Raw genomic sequence first — 21,405 nt, 5'->3', positions numbered from 1 at the left:
TTGGGCTTTGCACTGGGCATGGAACCTGCTGAAGATTCTCTCTCTCCCTCCTCCCAACTCATCTTCCCCCTGTGTGTAGGCACACATGTGCACACTTGCTCTCTCTAAAAAATTAATTAATTAAAATTTTAATTTCTTAAAAAAGCATATAGAGTTAACAGTCCATTTATGGAGGTCATGCCATTAAATTTCGACTATAAGTAAGATCTAGAAATCATCTGTATACCCATATGTGTTGAGACCAGTTTTTTTTAAAATGTAGTACATTCATACTGTGGAAAGCCATGCAGTCACAAAAAAACATGATATACATCTTTAAGGGCTAATATGAAAGATGTCAAAATATATTAAGTCAAAAGGCAAGTTATATACCAATACATATACTATTGAGTACTATTACTCTTATGTTTAAAAATTATCTGTATAGGACAGCCTGGGTGGCTCAGCAGTTTAGCGCCGCCTTCAGCCCAGGGCGTGATCCCGGAGATCCGGGATCGAGTCCCACATCGGGCTTCCTGCATGGAGCCTGCTTCTCCCTCTGCCAGTGTCTCTGCCTCTCTCTCTCTCTCTCTCTGTGTCTCTTATAAATAAATAAATAAAACCTTTTTTTAAAAAATTATCTGTATGTTTGATATGTATAGAAGGTTTTGAAAATCTCCAGAAGAAAATGAATGATCAAAGTGTGGGCCACAGTAAGTACAAAAATTGAGTGTGTATAGAAAGGTTATAGCAATTTGATATTACCACTACATCCAAGTCAGTGATCTGTTGAACTTATTTTTTTTTAATGGGTTGGTATTCTGCATGCTTTTGGGTCCTTTTTCTGTAATTGTTCTGATAATTCATTTTTATGGTACTTTACAAAAGTATTGGTTTGTGAGGATTGAAAATAAGGAAAAATTATTCCTTTATCACAGAACATTTGAGAAGCACTGTTCTAGGAACACAAGCAAAGAATCCTATTTACACTTTTACTTCACACTTTCCATCTTTATGTGTTGTTTGAATTTTCACTTTGAATATGTGTTACTTTTGTGATTAAATATTTTAAAATGTTTAAATTTATTTGTGAGAAATGATACCAGGTTAATGGTTTTATATAGCACACCTTTCTTGATTCATATGTCCCAAAGCCTCAATCTCAGGGTCTTTTGTGCCTTCTTCATGCTGAAAATAGTCCAAACTTCACAAAGAAACATTTCTTTGGGAGGAAGGCCAAAGGGTACCACGAGAAATGGGAAGGCAGTGACCAGTTGAGAAAGACTCCTCATATTCTGGAAAAAAAAGTTTTCCACATCCTTAAACACAGCTGGAGGAAGATTGTCTCTCACAGATGAGAGTGCTAGGCTCATGTCTCATTAAAATCTCCTCACTGGATTACAGATCCAAAATCCTCTGGGGAGCCTTGTGCACCACGTAATGTTTCTCGCTTTGCATCTTCAATTATGCAACTTTGATTTAGCTGACAGATGTGAAGCAGTGTGCATAGCCAGGCAATCCCCTGGTGGCCACACATGTGCAGAGGGAAGCAACAGAGCACCGTCTTCCAGCTCCATCTGGCACAAGCTTCCAATCACTCAGAATCTTTCTTCTCCATCCACCTTGCCTCAGCCTGTACCCTCCCCTCCTCCACTCAAGCCCTGGCAAGGACTAGATGGACACACCTACTTTTACTCAAGCACCTCTTCCTTTTGGAGAGACTCCCAAGGCAAATGGGAGTGGTGTGCCAATCTGAGAGACCACCTCTTTTATTATGGGATGGCACCACCCCAGCATTCCATCAAGCTTTTCAGTATAGAAATCGGCCAAATCCTGGCTCCATCCCAAGCTATGACTGCCAGGACCATATAGACAAACATCTGGCTGGATGGTTGGAAGCACTTGGCTCAGCTGTGCAGGAAATCCACTTTCAGCTCTGAATCCCAGGCTCTCATTTGCAGTCTTAGTAGAAATGCCAGGCCTCTACACAGAATCCACTCAGCCTCGAGGAGGAGAGAGACAGCTCTGAGCTCATCACCAGAAACATCAACTGATGGCTCTATAGGACAGATAAGTTGCCAAGCCCCATGAGAGTGGGGGGTCTCATAGGGATCAAGGACTACCACCACAGGGCACTGACAGAGATGGAGGGGGAAAAAAAACCACGTTTGTGAGTGTGCTTGTGTGTGTGCACACATGAGATTCATGGGATTGTTCTATGTGCAAAATGCCCACTTTCTGAATACAGTGTTAGTTCTTCATGGTGGATGGTAACTGCAGATCTTTCTTAGGTATCACACTATTTCTTCAATGAATAGGGAACTTTACCTATGGCTGGATGAAAACTGTTTGGTGTCCAATTTTTCTAAAATAGGGTCAGATAGCAGATTTCCCCCCTTTCATTATTATTTAATATAAGTGGGAGTATGGTTTGGACCACGGTTTTCAAGGGTTGAGACTAAATTCAAGTTAACAGTCATGATTATTGAGTGTGTATTTGTTGTTAGGTTTTTTTCATCTCATTTCCTCCCTTCTTAGCACACCCAAAAAACATGTATTTATTCCTTCTTTGCCACATATTGTTACTGCTGGTGAAATTTTTTATGTGAGAATTCTTGAATTCTGTGGGAAGGTATAAAAAGAACAAGGAGGGATCCCTGGGTGATGCAGCAGTTTGGTGCCTTCCTTTGGCCCAGGGCGCGATCCTGGAGACCTGGGATCGAATCCCACGTCGGGCTCCCGGTGCATGGAGCCTGCTTCTCCTCCCTCTGCCTGTGTCTCTGCCTCTCTCTCTCTCTCTCTCTCTCTGACTATCATAAATAAATTAAAATAAAATAAAATTCTTAAAAAAAAAAAGAAAGAACAAGGAGGTAAATTAATAGCATCTTTGATATTAAATTTGATTCTCCCTTATATTAATAGTTTCCTCCCTTGTTTTCCTCTTGGACACCATCTTTCTCTGACTTTATATTACTCTGGAAATATTTTAAATGCTCACCGTGTATATGCTGTGTGGTTTGGTGTAGTAGACAGACCCCAGGCTTCAAGATCAGAGACAACTGGGCTTCAGTCCCATCTCAATTACTTCTTAACTATGTTGATATGGATAAATTACATAGGCTCCAAGAGTTTTTGTTTCCACATCTGTAAATAAAGATGAAATAAGATTACATATGTTAAGCAACCCTTATTAAATCTTATTTCCCTCCCCTTTAATGTACTTGGAACATATTTACTCCTACCCATCCCCTTTCATTCTATCATAGTCTTAAAGAAGAGGGGTAGGTTTACAGAAGCAGGTTACATATTGTGTGTGTGTGTGTGTGTGTGTGTGTGTGTGTGTTACACATATACATAACAGAATGGCGTGAATGAAACAAAGCTAAATTGGTCTTTAGCCATATGAATGGAAGTATAACATTTAGAACATTGAGGCAATGGTCTGACCCTACTGTGTCCAGATCAGCCCGTACTGAGTGTAGATTTTGGTCCATTTTGGTCAAATAATGAGAGGTCTGAGGCCCTGTCATACAAAAAGCTGAGGAGTTAACTTAGAGAAGGGAGGCATCAGGGTGCTCAGTGACCATCTTCAAATATTTTGCAATTCCTTAAGAGGACTGGAACGGGACTTATTCTATATTTCCTGGTGTATTAGTCTGGGTTCTCCAGAGAAACAGATACAATAGAATATACACATACCTATAACATACAAAGATTACAAAGAATTGGCTCATGAGATAATGGAGGCTGGTAAATCCCAAATCTGCGGAGCTACTGTCCCACTTCAAGTCCAAAGTCTGGAAGAAGGAAGAGCTGATGCTCCCGTTTAAAGGCCATCAGACAGAAGAATTCTCTTCTATTTGGGGAGGGCCAGCCTTTTATTCAATTCAGGCCCGCAACAGATTGAATAATACCCACCAATGTTATGGAGGATAATCTGCTTTACATGGTATTCTGATTTAAATGTTAATATCATCCAAAAACATCCTCACAGAAACATCCCGCATAATATTTGACCAAATTTGTGGCAGTCAGACTGACACATAAAATTAGCCATCAAATCTAGTGATCAGAATCAATTGAAAGTCACCTGAAAAAAATGAAAGAAAGAAAGAAAGAAAGAAGAAAGAAAGAAAGAAAGAAAGAAAGAAAGAAAGAAAGAAAGAAAGAAAGTCACCTGAAAACAGAACTAGGTTTGAGGCAAGAGGGTCTGTCGCCTCAGGAGCAAAATTACTCAGGTCAGAGGGGTACTCAAAAAAGGATGTGGGGTCCTGGCATCTAGTGTCTGATCAGGAGCCAGATGTCATAGCAGGGACATTACAAAGAGAAATCAAGCTTCAGAAGAAAGGACTAAGGACCCTAAAGGGCCCTTCCTAGTCCAAAGATAGTAGTGATGCTATAATTCTATATTTAATATTGACTTTTCTTCTGGTTGGTCCTACCAAATGACTTGATATTAAGTCTTCAATACAGTGAGCAACTACTATGCATTGAGTTCCTATAGGAAGAAGAACATGTCTGAAGAGCATGACCTAATTTTATAATTAGATTTTAGAACATCTTAAGAGACTACCTTGGAAATCATGTTTTCTCCATCCTCCTTATGTGAAGAAAGAAGCAAAAGTTTAGTTACAAACTGCTGCCTTGGATTCTTCCTTGTTGTAATTTTTTCCTAAAGCTTTCCATTTCTAAATTTTTTCTCTCTTCCCATAGATTTCCTCTTCTAAATACAAGTCCTCAGCTGAGCAAGTATCTTTCCAATGAGGTTTCCCCTAAAGATCCTATCATATTACTAGCCTTCTCCCATCCCTCAGAGCAACCAGTTACCCTCCTGCTTAATTTTCCTTATCCTTATAACTTCTCACACTTTGGCATAATTTTTTTATTGTGGCAAAATGGATGTAACATAAAATTCACTACTTTAACAATGTTTAAGTGTATAGTTCAGTGGCATTAAGTCTATTCACATTGTTGTGCAACCATCACCACCATCCATCTCCAGAACTCTTCATGTTGCAAAATTGAAACTCCACAACCATTAAATACTAACTCCCCGTTCCCTCATCCTATGGTCCCTGACAATGACCCCTCTACTTTCTGTCTCTGAATTTGATGCAGTATCTCACATAAGTAGAACCATGGAATATTTGTCCTTTTGTTTCTGGCTTAATTCATGTAGCACAATAATGTCTTCAAGATTTATCCATGTCAGGGTGTCTGGGTGGTGAGGTCAGTTAAGCATTCAACTCTTGGTTTTGGCTCAGGTCATGATGTCAGCATCATGAGATCCACCCCCACATCAGGCTCCATGCTCAGCACAGAATCTGTTTCTCCCTCTCCCTCTGCTCATCCCCTTGTTCACGCTCCCTCTCTCTCAAATAAATAAATAATAAGTAAATAAATATATAAATAAATAAATAAATAAATAAAACTGCCCTAATAGGGGTAAAGTGATAGCTTATCATTTTTTATTTGTATTTCCCGAAACATTGGTGATATTGATCTGACATCATTTTATTTACTTATTTATTATGTTAATTGTCTTGCTCCCCAAACAGGATGTAGGCTCTGTGATTATGGGAAATATGTCCAACTTGTTCACCATTTATCTCTAACCCAGAGGGCCATAACTAGCACATAGCAGATACTCAATTATTTGTTGAATGAATGAATGAATTTACTGGAGAGAAAAATTCAAAGTCCAAATATGGAATCCAAATTAATTTTCAGGTACTTATTTTTTATGCCTGAGATAATAAGTATTGTAACCTTTCCATTACTTAGCATTTCTTGGAAAATGAGAGAAAAATATATTCGTGCCTTTCCTGCCTCATGGACAAATATGCAGATTAATAAAATATTGTACCTAGATCATTCTAGCTTATAGACTGGATAATTGACAAAATCATAGCACATTTGCTATTTCAATGACCAAATTATATGACTATTAGTAATTAGTACCTGGCATATAGTAGATGCTCAACAAATACTTGCTGATAAGTAAAGTGAATGATCCTGAAAATATTAAGCCATTGATAATTAAAAATAGAGACTATATGGGAGGGACTTGAAACTCCTTAGGACAGAGCCCCAGATGGTGGCTTTGGTGGGAAGAATAAATGATGAGTGGTAATGAGTGGGTCATTCAGAGGTCTTTTGTCTTCAAAACAAGTCATCAATTTAGAAACTAAATCTGTAGCCGCACTCCCCATGCAGTGTCGCTTCTCTAAAAATCAATCACCTGCAGAACTTCAGAGATGCCTGAGTTCTTTGTTGGTTCATTCCATAAAGCATAAGGAAGGTGTTTTCGTACGTTCCTCAGCTCAAACAGCCGTAGGTGTGGTCCTGCTTGCTTTATAGCAGGGGCTGCTTCCTGTTGTACCTGTTCTGCAGAGGGCACAACTATTGGCAGAATGAGAGAAAAGTACCCTCATTTAAATTTTGTTCTAGTGTTTAAACAGTGAAAACATGCTTTCTGCCAACCATAATTTCTGCTAGACTTGATAGACAGTGGTGGAATGAAATATTAATTTCTTTTGAAAAGATGTGGGCAAGCTAATAATCTGGTTTTAGTGTGTCTCAGTGTTATTTCCCAAAGAGGAAACCAAAAAGTAGCCCTCAGAGGAGCAAGGCAGCCAGCAGGTTTTGGGGTGATGCAACCTGGGATTCTATTCAGCAGGGACTGATGGTAAAACTATCTATAGCTTCCTGGTCTCAAAGGCCAGAGATGGCCATGTCAGAGGCATGGAGCACACTTGCAATTAGCATTTTTTCACTGAAAAAAGCAAGTACACTCTAGAATAGAAAATGGAAGAAAGCGAGGACAATTTCATAAAGTTTCTAGAGGAATTACCTGATCAAATGGTACTGAGTACTCTGGCCTGATTCCTAACAGATAGACATCCAGGTAAGAGCAGCCCTACGTCATTAACCTGATAGGCAAGTTTTTGTTTTTGTTTTTTTTTAATTTTTGTTTGTAGTTCTTGGACCTTCTGCATCAGAATTAGGGGTAGTATTAAAAATACAAATTATTGAACATGCACTCAGATCTACCAAATCCAAATCTCTGGTGGTAAGGCACAGGGATCCTTTTTTCAGGAAGGGGTAAAAAACTCCCTCAAAATGCCCCTCAAACTTTGTTGGCTAGAATTCAGTTACATGCTCACATCTCATACTATTACAGGTGAGGAGAAGAAGACCAGGTGATTAAATCAATCATGCCAGGGTTGGAGAGAGTTCTACTACTTCCCTGAGCACATGGCCTCGAGAGTGTGAACACTAGAGTCAGGTTCTGACAGCATGGGGAAGAGATGAAGCCTATGTTTCTTCTGTTGCCATTTCATGAAGTCTACTCATGTTAGCTGGAGGAAGTACCCACAACTTTCCTCATTGATAGCCATTTTGGTGAAGCCTATGTGATTCCAAAGAAACCAAAAAGAATTGACATTTGGTGGGAAAGTGAAAAAGATTGATCTTGGAATAGTTTAAAATACCAGATACAAGTTTCTATTCACAACACTGCCAGATTGAGTCAGTGGGAATACAATGCATTTGTTCTTTTGTTCCACAAATATTTGCTGAGCACCTATTATATGTCAGGTCCTATATTTAGCGCTGGGGATATGTCAACAAGTAAGATAAACAAAAGCCCCTGCACTTTCTTCATGAAGCTTACATCCTAGCCAGAGCAACAGAGAATAAATAAAACAAGCAGGTAAACAATAAAGCACATTTGAGGGGGATAATTCCCATAAAGGAAAAGAAAGCAGGCAGAAAGGGTAGGACTCAAGTCGAGGTGTTGCGATTTTAAATAGAAGAGAAGTAAGGTCCAGCCTCTCTGAGAAGGTAATTTGGTACAGAATTTTTTTTAAGATGTTATTAATTTATTCATGAGAGACACACAGAGAGGCAGAGACATAGGCAGAGGGAGAAGCAGGCTCCCAGCGGAGAGCCCGATGTGGGACTCGATCCCAGGACCCCAGAATCACAACCTGAGCCGAAGGCAGAAGCTCAACCACTGACCCACCCAGGTGCCCCAAAACCCAGCATTTTAACCAACTCAGCAGAGACTGACGCCTGAGCACTAGAGACACAGTCACAGAAGGAGCACAGGAGCAGAGGCGGATTGACATTTCCCAGTGGGTCAGACACCAACTCAACCCAAGAACAAAGAATCAAGCACAGTGCTCAAGAGCAGAGATTTGGGAGTCAAGTAGACTTATGTTCCTATCCCAGTTCCTCCACTTACCAGCTGTTTGACTAGTGAGAAAATTGCTAAAGTCTCTAGGTCTCACTGGTTCTTCCTATGAAATGAAAAGAGTGGAAATCTATTTCATGTAAAAATTGAATGAGATAATAATCGTAAAGCATTTAGCACAAGGACTGCTATTTTTTTTCTAAAGTTTCTCTCGGTAGTCTCAATTCTGTTGGAATCCCAAGCTGTCATCATAATGCTATTCCTCGGGGGCCTAATGTAGTGAAATGAAGGTCTGTTAGATCAGACTGGAGTTTGTAGCCTGCAAAATACTCCGGTCCAAGGCTTTGTTCTTTAGGGTGGGGACAATTGTTGAGTTGCATTTAACTACAATGCCACTAGGGGGCACCTCAAGAAATTAATTTTGAAGCTTACTGTAATAACTGGCAGCCATAATGAGTTAATGAATTTCTAAATGTGACTTACACTTTGGGAGTGGCCTGTTCAGTGCACTTAGTTCACAACATCTTTGGCCTCAACCATGTATAAATTGATTGTAGCAGAATTCCACAACAGGGTGTGAATTCCTAAGGTACTGGATCATACACTTAGGTAAGATTCTATTTCTGAAGGACATCTCTAAATTCTGAGGCTTTCTACCTTAGTTATGTCAAGCCCTGCTATATCAAGCTACTAAATCAGTCTACTTATTACAACCATGTACCAACTCATTTTCATAAGCACTTGTAGAGAGAGCTGACATTAAAAAAAAAAAATCTCTATTCTGGCAGTAGTGCTTTGGAATTAATTTGCTCACCTTTTGTGCCAATGGTTTTTCATGCTGGGTAAACAGCTAACATATGGTTGAGCCAGAATTCAAACCCAAGGAGTGTGGCTCCAGAGCTCACATTTCTACCCACTATATCATATTGCCTTAATGACAGATAGCATCGAATTAATGCTACATGCCAGAGGGTGGTGATAAAGAACAGGAGTGGCTATTGTCAAGCAATCTATAACCTGGGTTAAATATGGTAATTATGTGAATAATGCATACTCTAATCAGTTAAAAATATACAAATCATTTAAACCGTGAATATGGATCATGTCTAGGTCCTATCTGTGTACATAGATCTCTATACATGCTTGCCTATATGTGTAGGTGTGTATGAATAAGTATATAGTTAATTTCTCATTTGAATATAATTATGTTCAATAGATATTATCTGAGTGTTACCGCGTGCTAAGCACATAATGTAATATGAAAGACAACATCTTGGCCAAGTATTGTAGGCAATTGCAATCTCAAGATTTTTGTCTACCATCTCCGAGCAGACTTCTTGGAGAAAATTAGGGTCTTATGGATTTGGGGACTACTAGGACTACTGCATCAACATTTGACCCTAGAGAAATGTGTTTAGCCTAGTGCTTGGAACAGAGAATACTGAATGAATGAATGAGTGAATAAATGAATGATAGTTACTTCATGAATGGGAAGGACAGAAATTAGAAACACAGAAGGTTAAAAAAAAAAAAAGGAGGGAGTTAGTGAGAGAATGGACTAAGTAGAATGGATGAAGCAAGGAATTCCCTCAGCGGGCCATGTTTAGCAGAGAGCTGGTGGGTGAAGAGATCTTTTGACTCCACCCTCAGTACTTCTTTTCTGGCTTTCAGTTCCCCTCCAAGAAATAGTGTTGCCTTGGTTGGTTTTGGGGTTTTGTCTGTTCGTTCGTTTGTTTGTTAAGTCTTTTTCCTCATAGTTGCCGTCCACAGGAGTGAACGACTGCCCTTAAATGGTTTTTAGTTCCTAATGGAAATGTGTTTATCTTAATAGGCAAGGCAATGTGCTGTCACTGAATATTAATACACTTTTTCTACAGTCAGTTCTTTTTTTTTTAATATTTTATTTATTTATTCATGAGAGACACAGAGAGAGGCAGAGACAAGCAGAGGGAGAAGCAGGCTCCCTGCAGGGAGCCTGATGTGGGATTTGATCCCAGGACCCAGGATCACAACCTGAGTTGAAGGCAGATGCTCAACCACTGAGCCACCTAGGTGCCCTATAGTCAGTTCTAATTAAGTCTCTTCACAAAAAAAAAAAAAAAAAAAAAGTAAGTCTGTTCACTTATAGATTAAGGAGCAATTAACACCACACTCTACCCACATGATTTACTTCAGTCACTTCTCAAATATCTTTTTTGCTCTTTCTTTCCTTAGGGTTTTCCATCAGGGTTCTGGTTCTTATATCACGCTAATGCCTTCTTTGGGCTGAGCTGTGCAACATGTTTAGAGCATCCAGCACCCAGCCAACTTTCCAGGGAATCAAGCCATAAACCTACCTCCTAAATGATACTGACAGCTAAACTAATTTTTCTGTATCTTAGAAAAATCAAAGTTGTAGTTTATTTTAGACATATCAACAAAGTTTAATTGTCGTGGTAAAAATCATACTCAAAGTTCAGTTAAAAATGAGTGTTCAGGAAAACTTTAAAGAATCCCTCCATACAGCATATAATGAAAGTGGCATGGTTTGGGGTAACAAATATATCCAAGGACCATATGCAGAAACTTAATTCAATTAATTCTCTGTAATGAAAAATAATAACTATATTGTTTGTGCTCAAAGATCTGATATGAGTTGAAGCAGGGAAAACTTTTGTTTGTTTTATGTTACAATGTTAGCTAAAACTTTTGTTGTGTTGCATTGCCTTGAAGTTCAATTGCTGGTTTTAAAAGACGAATCTGTGTCACTTAGTCTTTTTAAGCTGTTTTTCCTCTCCTTTGAAGGATACATAGTTTTTCCTCTCTCCTTTGCTTAAATGAAAATGGCCCCAAGATGCATGCAATTTTGTGAACTTCAGATTGCAGATTCCACATAATTCAAATAACAGAGCCATGAAACTCCACTCTTTCATTTGGATTCTGTGAACCACTGAGACTTGTGGAGAATAAATGATGTCAGAATAATGCCCTAAAGGTATAGCATCGGGGCCAGAATCCTGCCCTGGGATGTACACGACCCATCAAGCAGTAGAAGAAGCCTTGCGCTCATAACCCAGGGCTGAGTGCCGCCCTCATTGTTTTAATTACAGAGCTACAGTATGTGGGTAAGAAACTTGGATTTGACAACAGCAGAAGAAAGAGGATATTGTATGCCTTCAATCAGCTTTGTATTAGGAGATCCTTAAAGGGAAAATTATGTGAAAGAAAGAAGGAGGAAGAAAACAAACTAGCAGGATCCCTATTTCAATGTAATTTGGAGAAAATGACTGATTTGGGTTGGTCATGTTGCCAGCACAGATGACTCAAGGCTTCCAAACAAGAAATGGAAATCAGGAGGATGCCTGAAGCCTGAAAGAAGAACAAATTGTGAAGATATGATTGACTGTAAGGCTTCAGAATCAACTGTACCAAAGATGAGCTTGGATCAGTGCCCAGAACAGAACTGAATGGTGATGTTCATTTAGGTTCTGACTGTTGAAACAAAATAAAATGTAGTAATTGTGCTCTGTTAGGTACACAGACGTGTTAATGCTTTCCAATTTCCCCAACTGGGGATCTGGTGTCACTTTCCCTGTCGTTCCTATTTCATGCTTCACCGGTGAGTATTATTGCTGCTCTGGACACTTACTGAATGCCAGGTTTTTGGCAAAGAACTGGGATCCAGGTGAAAGCATCCCTCTCATGCTGCATGTGAGTTTGCCGCAGGTGGCTTTGAAAATGGCTTTAAAACTTGGAAATCATTTCTTTAATTGGCCTTTTCAGGCTTGGATGATGTGTACCTCAGTCCTGGCATTCAGTTATGTTGCTGGACCTTGGCTATGAGTCTCAGCAATTTGGGCCCCAGAGCACTTCATCTCTGACAACCAGGAAAAGCCTCAGTTTCCATTGGCAGCAGATCTGTGCATCGATCTTTTCCTCTCTTAGGGAGCAAGACATCTTATTCACGGTTTTCTTGCACTCATTTTCTCAGTAACCTATCAGCTGAGTCTTCTGACAACCTTTCTGATGGACCACAATGTTTAACTCCCTCAAAAGATCGGTTTTGAAGCAGGTACATATTGCCCTTTCTCCTTGGGGACCGCAAAGAAGAAAAGATTCCATGTTGTTCCTCACACCAGAATCCCGCTTACTAGCCCAGCAACTGCGGAAATTTCCCAGCCTGCCTGTACGAGCAGTCCAATTGCATGGTACAAATGACTTGCAAACAAACATCTTCTACATACTAAATTAGAAAAAAAACAAAAAAAAACAAAAAAAACCAAAAAACAGCAAAACCAACAAGGAGGTGACTCAGAAGGAAAAAAAGAGGGTCAGACAGGACATGTGATTTTTTTTCCACTCCTTTTTGGTTTCTTTACCTGAGTCAAATTTGAGAATGCTAAGCCCAGTCCTGTCTACCCACTATTTACCACAAAGTCTTTGGATTTCAGTAGCTGACTGAAAGCCAGTAACTTTTTTTCAGTCACCCAAATGGACTAAAGATGTTGTCAGGTACAAGATGTTTAATTAAGGATCTGTCTAGTCTCTTTGGGCGTCTAAAGTTTGGACTTTAAACAAGGTAACCTAAAATTAGACCCTACTAATGAGAGACAGCAGGAAGGCTTCTTCAAGGGTTCGGCTTGCCATGAATGAACCACCAAGACGGGACACAAACTGGAACTCAAAGGAATTCCACATCTCCTCGCTTCATACCATCAGCATCTTTTCATTGATTGGTCTATTACCTTGGAGCCACCTGATATGTTAAATAGCTTCACACTTTAAAAATGGGGGTGGGGGGAAATGAGGGGTAAAATTTTTTTGTGGGGTTTGGCACGAATCTGTGTTTAAAATAAGCTACGTATGAGCTGTGTCTTTGAGAAAAGAACACGTGCAATGCAGTTTTGATCTTCATTTTATAGATGTACATAAGTAATACAAGGCCTGTTTTGATTATACAATGAAAAACAAATGTGATCCAATATTGTAGTACTCTGTATCTACTTATGTTTCTGAACAACAACTCTCATTAGTATATGAACCACCATTAATGGCTTTGGAGACCTGGAATCCCATCCTGATATTTGCTTATGAGCTATTCCATGTGTGGTATGGGTTCTCTCATAGGTAATCATCCTAATAGGATAGGGTTTTAATGTGTGATGGGCTTCCGAAAGAAATAATCTAAAGTCATTTCTCAAAATGGTTCTCACAGACTCCTAAATGCTTTGCCTAACATTCAACAGCTACCTTTACTATAATTACGATTTAAGAATTCTAATTTAAGGCTTTTTCAGAAATGGAGGTGTTAAAGGCTATTTGCCAGTGAAGATCCAAACTACATTGTACATGTTCTTCTCAAATTCTTTTGGCCATAGATTAACAGAAGATGTATCAGATAGTAAAGATGTATTTTTAATTTCACCTAACCAGAGATCTGGAGATAGATTTCTAGGGTTGATTAATTCAACAGCCCAATTTTGTCATTGAGATCCAGGTCCTTTCCATCTGTGTACTGGCCTTCTTGGGTTTGTGGGCAATGATGTCTCATTTGACTGCGGTACACAGGCACTTTGTGCAGATAGCGCAACTAGCAAAGAAGAAGGACTTTTCTTTCCATGTGCCTCTTTCCTTTAGGCTAGAAATCCAGAACTTCTAACATACATTCCCCCTCTTCCCACCACTGGCCTAATGGGCTAGGTTTGGATCATATGTCCATGCATGTAACAGGATTCACTAGCAAGGGAATGGGACCACCATGATTGGCTCGAAGAATTCTGCTCCACCTCTGAACTAGAGAAGGGGTTTCTTCTCTGAGCACGAGGGATGGTGAATACCTGCACTCCAAGAAGCAAAGAGAAATATCTGCTGGGTGAACAACAAGCAGTACACTCCACTGACCTTTTGGATAATAAGAGTTTTCACCTTAATATATAGTATTAATATTTCAGTGTTTTATTATATTACTGAAGTACTGTCTTTATCCTACAGACAGAATTATCCTGGTATTCCTCCTAAGTACAAAAGTTATCCTGGGAGGAGAAACATTTATCCTTGGGCCTGCTTTTACTTTTCTCGTTCTAATCCAACTAGAAAATACTTAATCAACAACCCAAAAGCTTTCACCAAAAAATAATCTTGTTCATCTCAGCCCCAATCAGTCGGTTACGCAGGTAATTTTTCACATTACTTTAAAACAGAACTGAATGGAAATGGGACTAGAAAACTGATTTTTGATCCCCATTTCTGACTTTTCCGAAAGTAAAAAAGACATATTTGCAACATAAAATAACTTTTCAAAAGTCTTTATAGAAATAAGTTTATTTCAAGAATAATTGCAATAGAGTGTAGCCCAGTGGTCGAGGACATGGACTGGGAGGACAATGGAACTTGATTACAGTCCCTGTCCCCTATTTAGCAGGCATGTGGCAGTAGACCTCACCTGCAAAATGAAGAAAATAATCATACCTTCTTCAAAGGATTTTTGTGAAAGCTGAATGAGATTAAAATATATCCCTACATATATCTATTCTTAACAGAGTGGCTAGTTCATGGTACTAGCTAGTACATACAAAGCTTTCAACAAATTTTGACTGTTTTTACTTATATCGATACCAACAAAAGTCCATAAACATCCATAAATTTTCCTACACAGGGTAATTAAAATCAAATTTGCAACTTTTAGAAGTAACAACTTTGAGAAACAAAGTGTGAGGGCTACCATTTAGTTCAAACTACCTCATTATGGGAGGTCTTGCATTGGTTCCTGTGCCTCTTCCAAAGAGTTCTCCAGTTGGCTTGATGTTGGTCAGAACTTAAAGCCAGAATGGTGGCATTACTGTCTTTTCAGGGAAAAGAACTGCTATTAATGCTACATACACATTAGAATTAGTTTCCATTCATCTACAGTGTAGACTGGATGTGTCAGTCTGCCCCTTGAGAAGTAAGCAAGATAAAGCATGTTGATAATGGGTGTCACAAATCTCTTAACTTCCCTTGTTGTAGTCCTCATAAGCCACATGCTCTGCATCTCAAACCAAAACTACATGAAGGCAGAGAAATTTGGCAGAGTGAACAGTGCATTTGGGTATAAACATTAGTTCTTTAGCAGGAAAAAAAAAAAAAAAGGTATCTCCTTCATAGAATGTTACAATTCCCTTTTGCTTTTAAGAATCCGTATATCATACTTTACATTAGGAAAGCTTCCAGTAATTATCTAGTCAAGTCAGAAAAGTAGATCATCAGCTTGGAACCTAGCCCACTACATTCTCTTTCATCAATTTTGGGTGTGACTCTTCTGATTGGCCCAAGTGCCAATCTTCACTGGCAAAAAGGCTCTTCATGGGAAACAGCATGACATGGAGGTACTGTGGCAGCCACTTTGGCTATAGGGACCATGAGGCTTACTTTTTGGATCCAGGATTTTGGGTTGTTAAGTAATAAACCCAATTCAATATTATTTAGGTTAAAAAAAAGGGAGAGATTTATTCTAAATGATAATCGGTATCTCAAAGAATGAAAAGCAAAGGGAAATGCCAATATTCAAGAAGGGTTAAGATGTAACTAAGAGTAAAAAATTGTTGGCAGCAGGGTCATACTCACAGTACCAGAACTTCTCTTCTCCATCTTGCTTCTATGTTTCCCTAAATGGTAACTTCCGTCTTTTTTAATCACTGCAGATTGACTTTCTCTAAATGACAGAAAACATGACTGCCATTGATATGTTAGCTTTTATCTTAGAGCTTCAACCACACAGAGGGAGACTTGACCTTTACAGTTCTAATTCCCAAGTCCTGGAGAAAAACTCTGCTAGATCTAGCTTCAATCAGATTAACTGGGGCAAAGAGACAGAATACCATTTGGATCCATTTGGTAAGGTGCCCAATCAACCAACTGCCTACAAGCAGTATCGTATTGTACTAATGTGTTGGTTCCAGTGTTTTAAAAAATTGGGTGGGGCAGTTCCCAAAAGAAGAGGTGCTAGCCTGATTATTCTGTAGATGTCCACTGTTGCAAGGATATACCGTGAAAACAATTCAAGGAAGTAGATCTAGCTTTCCATTTTCCAGTTAAAGCTGCCTACGTCCCGGAGAATTTCCCATTAAAGCTATTCATTCACTGTTAGAAAGTTCAGGATGGTTGGATGGCTGGAGGCAGTGGCAGGGAGTTGGGGGAGGGTGGGAGATGATTACACATGAAAGGAACCAAGCAGAGAGAAGGGAAGGAGGGCGCATCAAGGAAGCATCGCCAACTTGAAGCAGAGGGCTCTGGACCTCCCAGCTCTTTTCAGATTAAATCCTTATGGTTCTCCCAGCTGCCTCCCTTCCCTCCTGCCTTACACCTCTTTCTAATATTTTCTCCCATCATTTTTAAAATGAAGACCTTCTGTGTTACTTAGAAGATTTCTCTCCTCCCCCAGAGAAGCAGTGCTCTACTTCAGGCAAAAGTTTGAAGTAAGGCAGATTTTTGTCTCTTCAGGAAAGCACTTCCCCATATCTTCCTGTTATTTTTCTTAGAACAACAAAATCCAAGGATTGGTGTAGAACAATTTTGAGAACGAATAAGTTCATCCATTGCTATACATATCCCATCTCTGGCATCCATGTCAAGTGGCCATCCACACTGCTTGACCACATACCATGAAGGAGAATTCATCACTTTTTGGGAGAGCCCATTCTATCTGTAGATAGTTCTGACCATTAGGAGTACCTCCTTGTATTAAACTATTACTGGGCCAATAATGTGTCTTTTCTTGTTGCTTCACTTGTTGGTCTTAGTTCTACCACCTGGTAACAAACAGAAAAATCAAATCTCTTTCCTACATGCTCACCTTTCAAGAGATCCATCATGTTCATCATGTTTCCCCCTGTGATTATTCTTTCCCAGGTTGAGCAACTTCCTATAACTGTTCTCTGTTGTATTGGATTTTAAGTACATCTATTTTTAGCAGGGACACTCTGTTGTAGAAGCCTTACTTACTTAGATGTTCTTAATTTTTCCCCCAAAACCAGACATAATCTTCCAGATATGGAAAAATCAGCACAGAAAGAACAGAACTAATAATATCTTTCATTATAAATATAGAACTTCTATTCAGGAAAATCACACTTATCTTCTGGGAAGACCTAACCCTATGCTTAGTCCCTCTTATGCTGAAAATTATGTAATGATTAATTTATAATGATATGTAAATGATAAAGAGAAGTGGTATTTTAATTTGTAAGTGAATTTCAAGCATTAGTAGTTGACATTGGAATGGGAAGGAGGGAGGGAAACATGAAGTCCCGTAGTTCTTCAAATCATATGTCTTGTTTTACTTTTTATTCACAATGCTATCAAAAATTAAGTCAAGAATAGTGGATAGAGTAAGCCTAATTCAGGGGATCATTTTTTTTTCCAGGGGATCATTTGATTCCTTTCTTCTCCTTCGTGAAATCCATATGCCTAACAAACGTTTGTGTCCTAGTTACATAAACATACACACAGAGAAGACTCTGGGGCAAGCACACTAATGCATACTCAGTTCTCAAGGAGCTAACAATTTAGAAGCTATAAGACAGGTCTTTTGCTTCCCTAAGTGTGTTGTGTAAGCCAGTGAATCAAGGAAGAGCAAGAGATCACCACGTTGGATTGGGTGGCACAGTGGATTAGTATGTATAAATTCTTAACTTTCTTGTTCCAGAAGCACAGCTAGAAGCAGAACCCAATTTAAGGAAGTTGGAGTGAAGCTTAAGAGGTCAATCAGAGAAGCACCGGCCCCTTGTTAAATGGACATCCTAAAATACAGACACATTGAGCCCTGCCTTTTTCTGTAGTCACATATGGGTTCATCAGGAAAACTGATTATCTCAGAAAATATTCTGAAGAATATTCCATTTATACATATCAGGTTTAAAATGAGTATATGGCATATATATATTTGTTCCCAGGGCAAGCAAATTTAAAATTTTGAATCTTAAAATCTAATATGAAGTAAGTGATGACATTTTATGAACCTTATCATATGCATATGGCACTCATTCTCGGTTTTGTTTTTTGTCTTAGTTTTTGTTTCTAAAAACGTTTGAATATGTGACAAGTTCCCCAACATTGGCAACGACAGTCATCCCAGGCCCTGTGAGACTACATATCAGCAAAGAAGATTTTGACATTTCTTCTGTCAGCAACATATGTCCCTGACTGTCTATCTCCATCAAGGAAGTTAAAAAAAAATTGTGACTAACTCAGGACAGGGCCAGGAGCCCAGTTTCCGTAGCCATTGGAGCTTGTTAGTTTCTTAGTGTTAGTAAAGCTAAGATTAAAGATTTATGCCCCTTGTTAGCACAGAAAGTTCCAGTCTAGTGGACTCAGGTATAACCCTAACCTCATTTGGTTACAAGGGAAGAAATGCAAAACTGTGGACAGCTTGAAGCTACCTACCATACAACTGAGAAAATAAATTGAAGATCCCTTAGAGTGAGGAACGTCAAGTTCATCCTTAAGGTACAACTCATTATGGTCGTTAGCAATGGACCTAGGGGATTCCAGTCACAGTGTCATTTATTCTTCAGAATTTCATAGTGCTAATAAGTGTAGAATTCATAATCTCTGCATTTTAGAATTAAGAGAAAAGAAGACTTCATGGTTGGTGTGGTACATGGAATAATTGTGAACACTTTCAGATTAGTTGCTTTAGGCGACGTCTCAATGGCTCCGTGGTTAAGTGTTTGCCTTTGGCTCAGAGCGTGATCCTGGGGTCCTGTGATCGAGTCCCACATCGGGCTCCCTGCAGGGAGCCTGCTTCTCCCTCTGCCTGTGTCTCTGCTTCTCATAATAAATAAATAGTTTTTTTAAAAGAATAGTTGCTTTTTCCATAAACAAAGGCAGAATTACCTGTTTCCTGATTCATTTATACAAAATCTTTTCTTTCTCCAATAGATTGTTTGGTTTTTACAAGGGGGTTCTGCCGCCAATCTTGGCTGAAACACCAAAGAGAGCAGTGAAGGTAAGCAATTAGATAACTTTCCACCAAGCGAAAATAGACTGCAGTGACAACTTCAGCCCTAACATGCCCCACAACAAACTATGGAACATTAACGTGAATTAAACATAAGACAGTAAAGATTTTAATATGGAAGCTATAGCATAACTTCTATTATAATTAGGCTGGAGTCACTCTCAAATATTGGTTTATGGATTTTTTTTTCAGGTAAAGGCACTCCCTTCTGATGAGGAATTATACAAAAAGTACAGTGGTGAATGAAATTCATGTATTTGAACCACAGCAGCCACAAAACAGCTTGGATATTTTCTAAAAGCAATTCATAAATTTTCCTTGGGAGTAATAATTATTAAAGAGAGAGGGAGAGGAGAGGAGGGAAGAGTGGTAGAAAAACCTTTTTTTCCTAAATTAGTTCCATTTTATGAACAGAGCAAACGAATACACTGTATTTTTTTGTATATGATTCTCGTATAACACATTTATTTGGCATGCTAACTTCATTTCCTTCCCCCACCCCCCTCCACCCGGTCTCCTCTGTTAAAATTCTCTATTCTGGTTTTTACAAAATTATTACTTCCACCATGCTGATTTCCATTCTTTAACCACATAACTATGAAAGTTTATGTACTACTTTGCTGGTTCAGTATCTGGATAGGAAAACGGAGATCTGGCAAGACCTCCGGGGAAGAAAGAACTAAGTCTGATCATTCTTTTCTATGTTCTTCAGACAGAAGTCTTGATCACAGTGACTCTGGCAGGCAGGGCCCCCACTCCCACACCGACTTCACCAAATATGGCTTTGTCTTTCCATAAGAAGGTAACAAACATTTAGACCGAAATATTCCTTTCCAACTAATGACCATAAAGCATTTTTTTCAGATACATTACCCAATCTGTACTCCCAATATTCCTAAAAGGTAAGATAGGACAATTTCTATACTCTTATTTAGTAAGTTAAGAGGATGTCTAAGTTAAAATTTTTGATAAAATAGCCAACATATATGTACAGACACCGAACTTTTACATTATGTCAAGATAGTAATTTAATAGGATTTAACACAGGTCTAGAATTCAGAAAACAAAGCTTTAAAACATACTTTCTTTATAAATTCAGCCCCTCTTTGTTGCCATAGTTTTTGTGATTTTTATATTATTACTTCAATACAAATTTCATTATAAGAATCTGAATTGCAGTAGAGAATCTGGAAAAAGTTCACCAAAGTACACAAAAGGGCTGAATTGAATTATGAAATGGCTTCACTTGATAAAAGATTGCCCAAGTAAACAAACAGAGCAGAGTTCCTTTTCAAAAGGAAAGTCACTTTGTCTCCATGGAATAATATATTCATTTGTTCAGTGTTTTTACATGTATAAATAGAGTAGATTATAACTAAATTTTTTTCCTGGAATATTTTTCCTTAATACTATACATTGGAGACAATTTAATTTAAATTTGAAGAGGATTAAAGTTTATCAGTGTTGAACAGTCTTTTATGTAAGAAAAAAAGTTGAGCTTTACAAAACTGAGTTAGTCTCTACTTAAAAAAAAAAAAAAAAAAAAAAGCAATGCTCCCTGCCAGAACAATGGTTAACAGATGAACTTTTGGGCAACTGGATATGGTGTATGTGTCCCAGACATCTTGTTTCAAGTCGATTTTACCTTAAAATTATTGAGACATATGGTAAGTGCATTGGCTTTTTAAGTATAACTTGGAGTTAAGTCTATCTTTGCCAGATGGATAGCACTAGTTTTTCAATACAATATATGAAAACATTCATTTTCTAGATATTTATCTTAGAATTTATGAGGAAAGCAATCATCTGATTGTAACAATTTCATACATTATGAACTGCATCATTGTATGTCATCAAAGTTTACTTCAGAAAAAATATTCAGAGACCATATATGTGTACATATATATATAAATATACCCACAAACATATGTATATTCATATATACATATATATATATGTATGTTCTGTGAATATACATATGTGTGTGTATTCCCTGGTACTGACACTTCAATTACAATCAGTATTAGAAACAATGTCAAGTTTTTCTGCACTTTATTCTTTGAAATGAGATTCATCATTAAAATAAGACTCATCGATGCCAAATAAATTAAACTTCCCCTTTCACAAATTAAGACACAATGAATATTGCGTGAGCAAAAGGAAATAAATACCTCAGAAAGAGACCAACTGGTCCTTCAGACATGGGAGGCACCATGTTCCAGGTTCCAAGGTCTGGTCTTGAGGTTCACAGGTC

At 38.5% G+C, this 21,405-nt stretch overlaps 1 protein-coding gene across 8 annotated transcripts in view; it reads left to right on the top strand.

Moving 5' to 3' along the window:
* SLC25A21 (solute carrier family 25 member 21) overlaps positions 1-21,405 on the top strand; it is a 470,325-nt gene that overhangs the window by 399,396 nt on the left and 49,524 nt on the right. For all 8 annotated transcript variants that reach the window (XM_072761456.1, XM_072761455.1, XM_072761462.1 and 5 more), the window contains one exon: positions 19,073-19,139. In XM_072761456.1, the coding sequence (XP_072617557.1) occupies positions 19,073-19,139 (67 nt within the window). The remainder of the gene's footprint in view (positions 1-19,072; positions 19,140-21,405) is intronic.

This window comes from Vulpes vulpes, chromosome 6 (assembly GCF_048418805.1).
Source record: "Vulpes vulpes isolate BD-2025 chromosome 6, VulVul3, whole genome shotgun sequence".
Classification (NCBI taxonomy): Eukaryota; Metazoa; Chordata; class Mammalia; order Carnivora; family Canidae; genus Vulpes; species Vulpes vulpes.
This window is presented reverse-complemented; position numbering and strand designations above follow the sequence as displayed.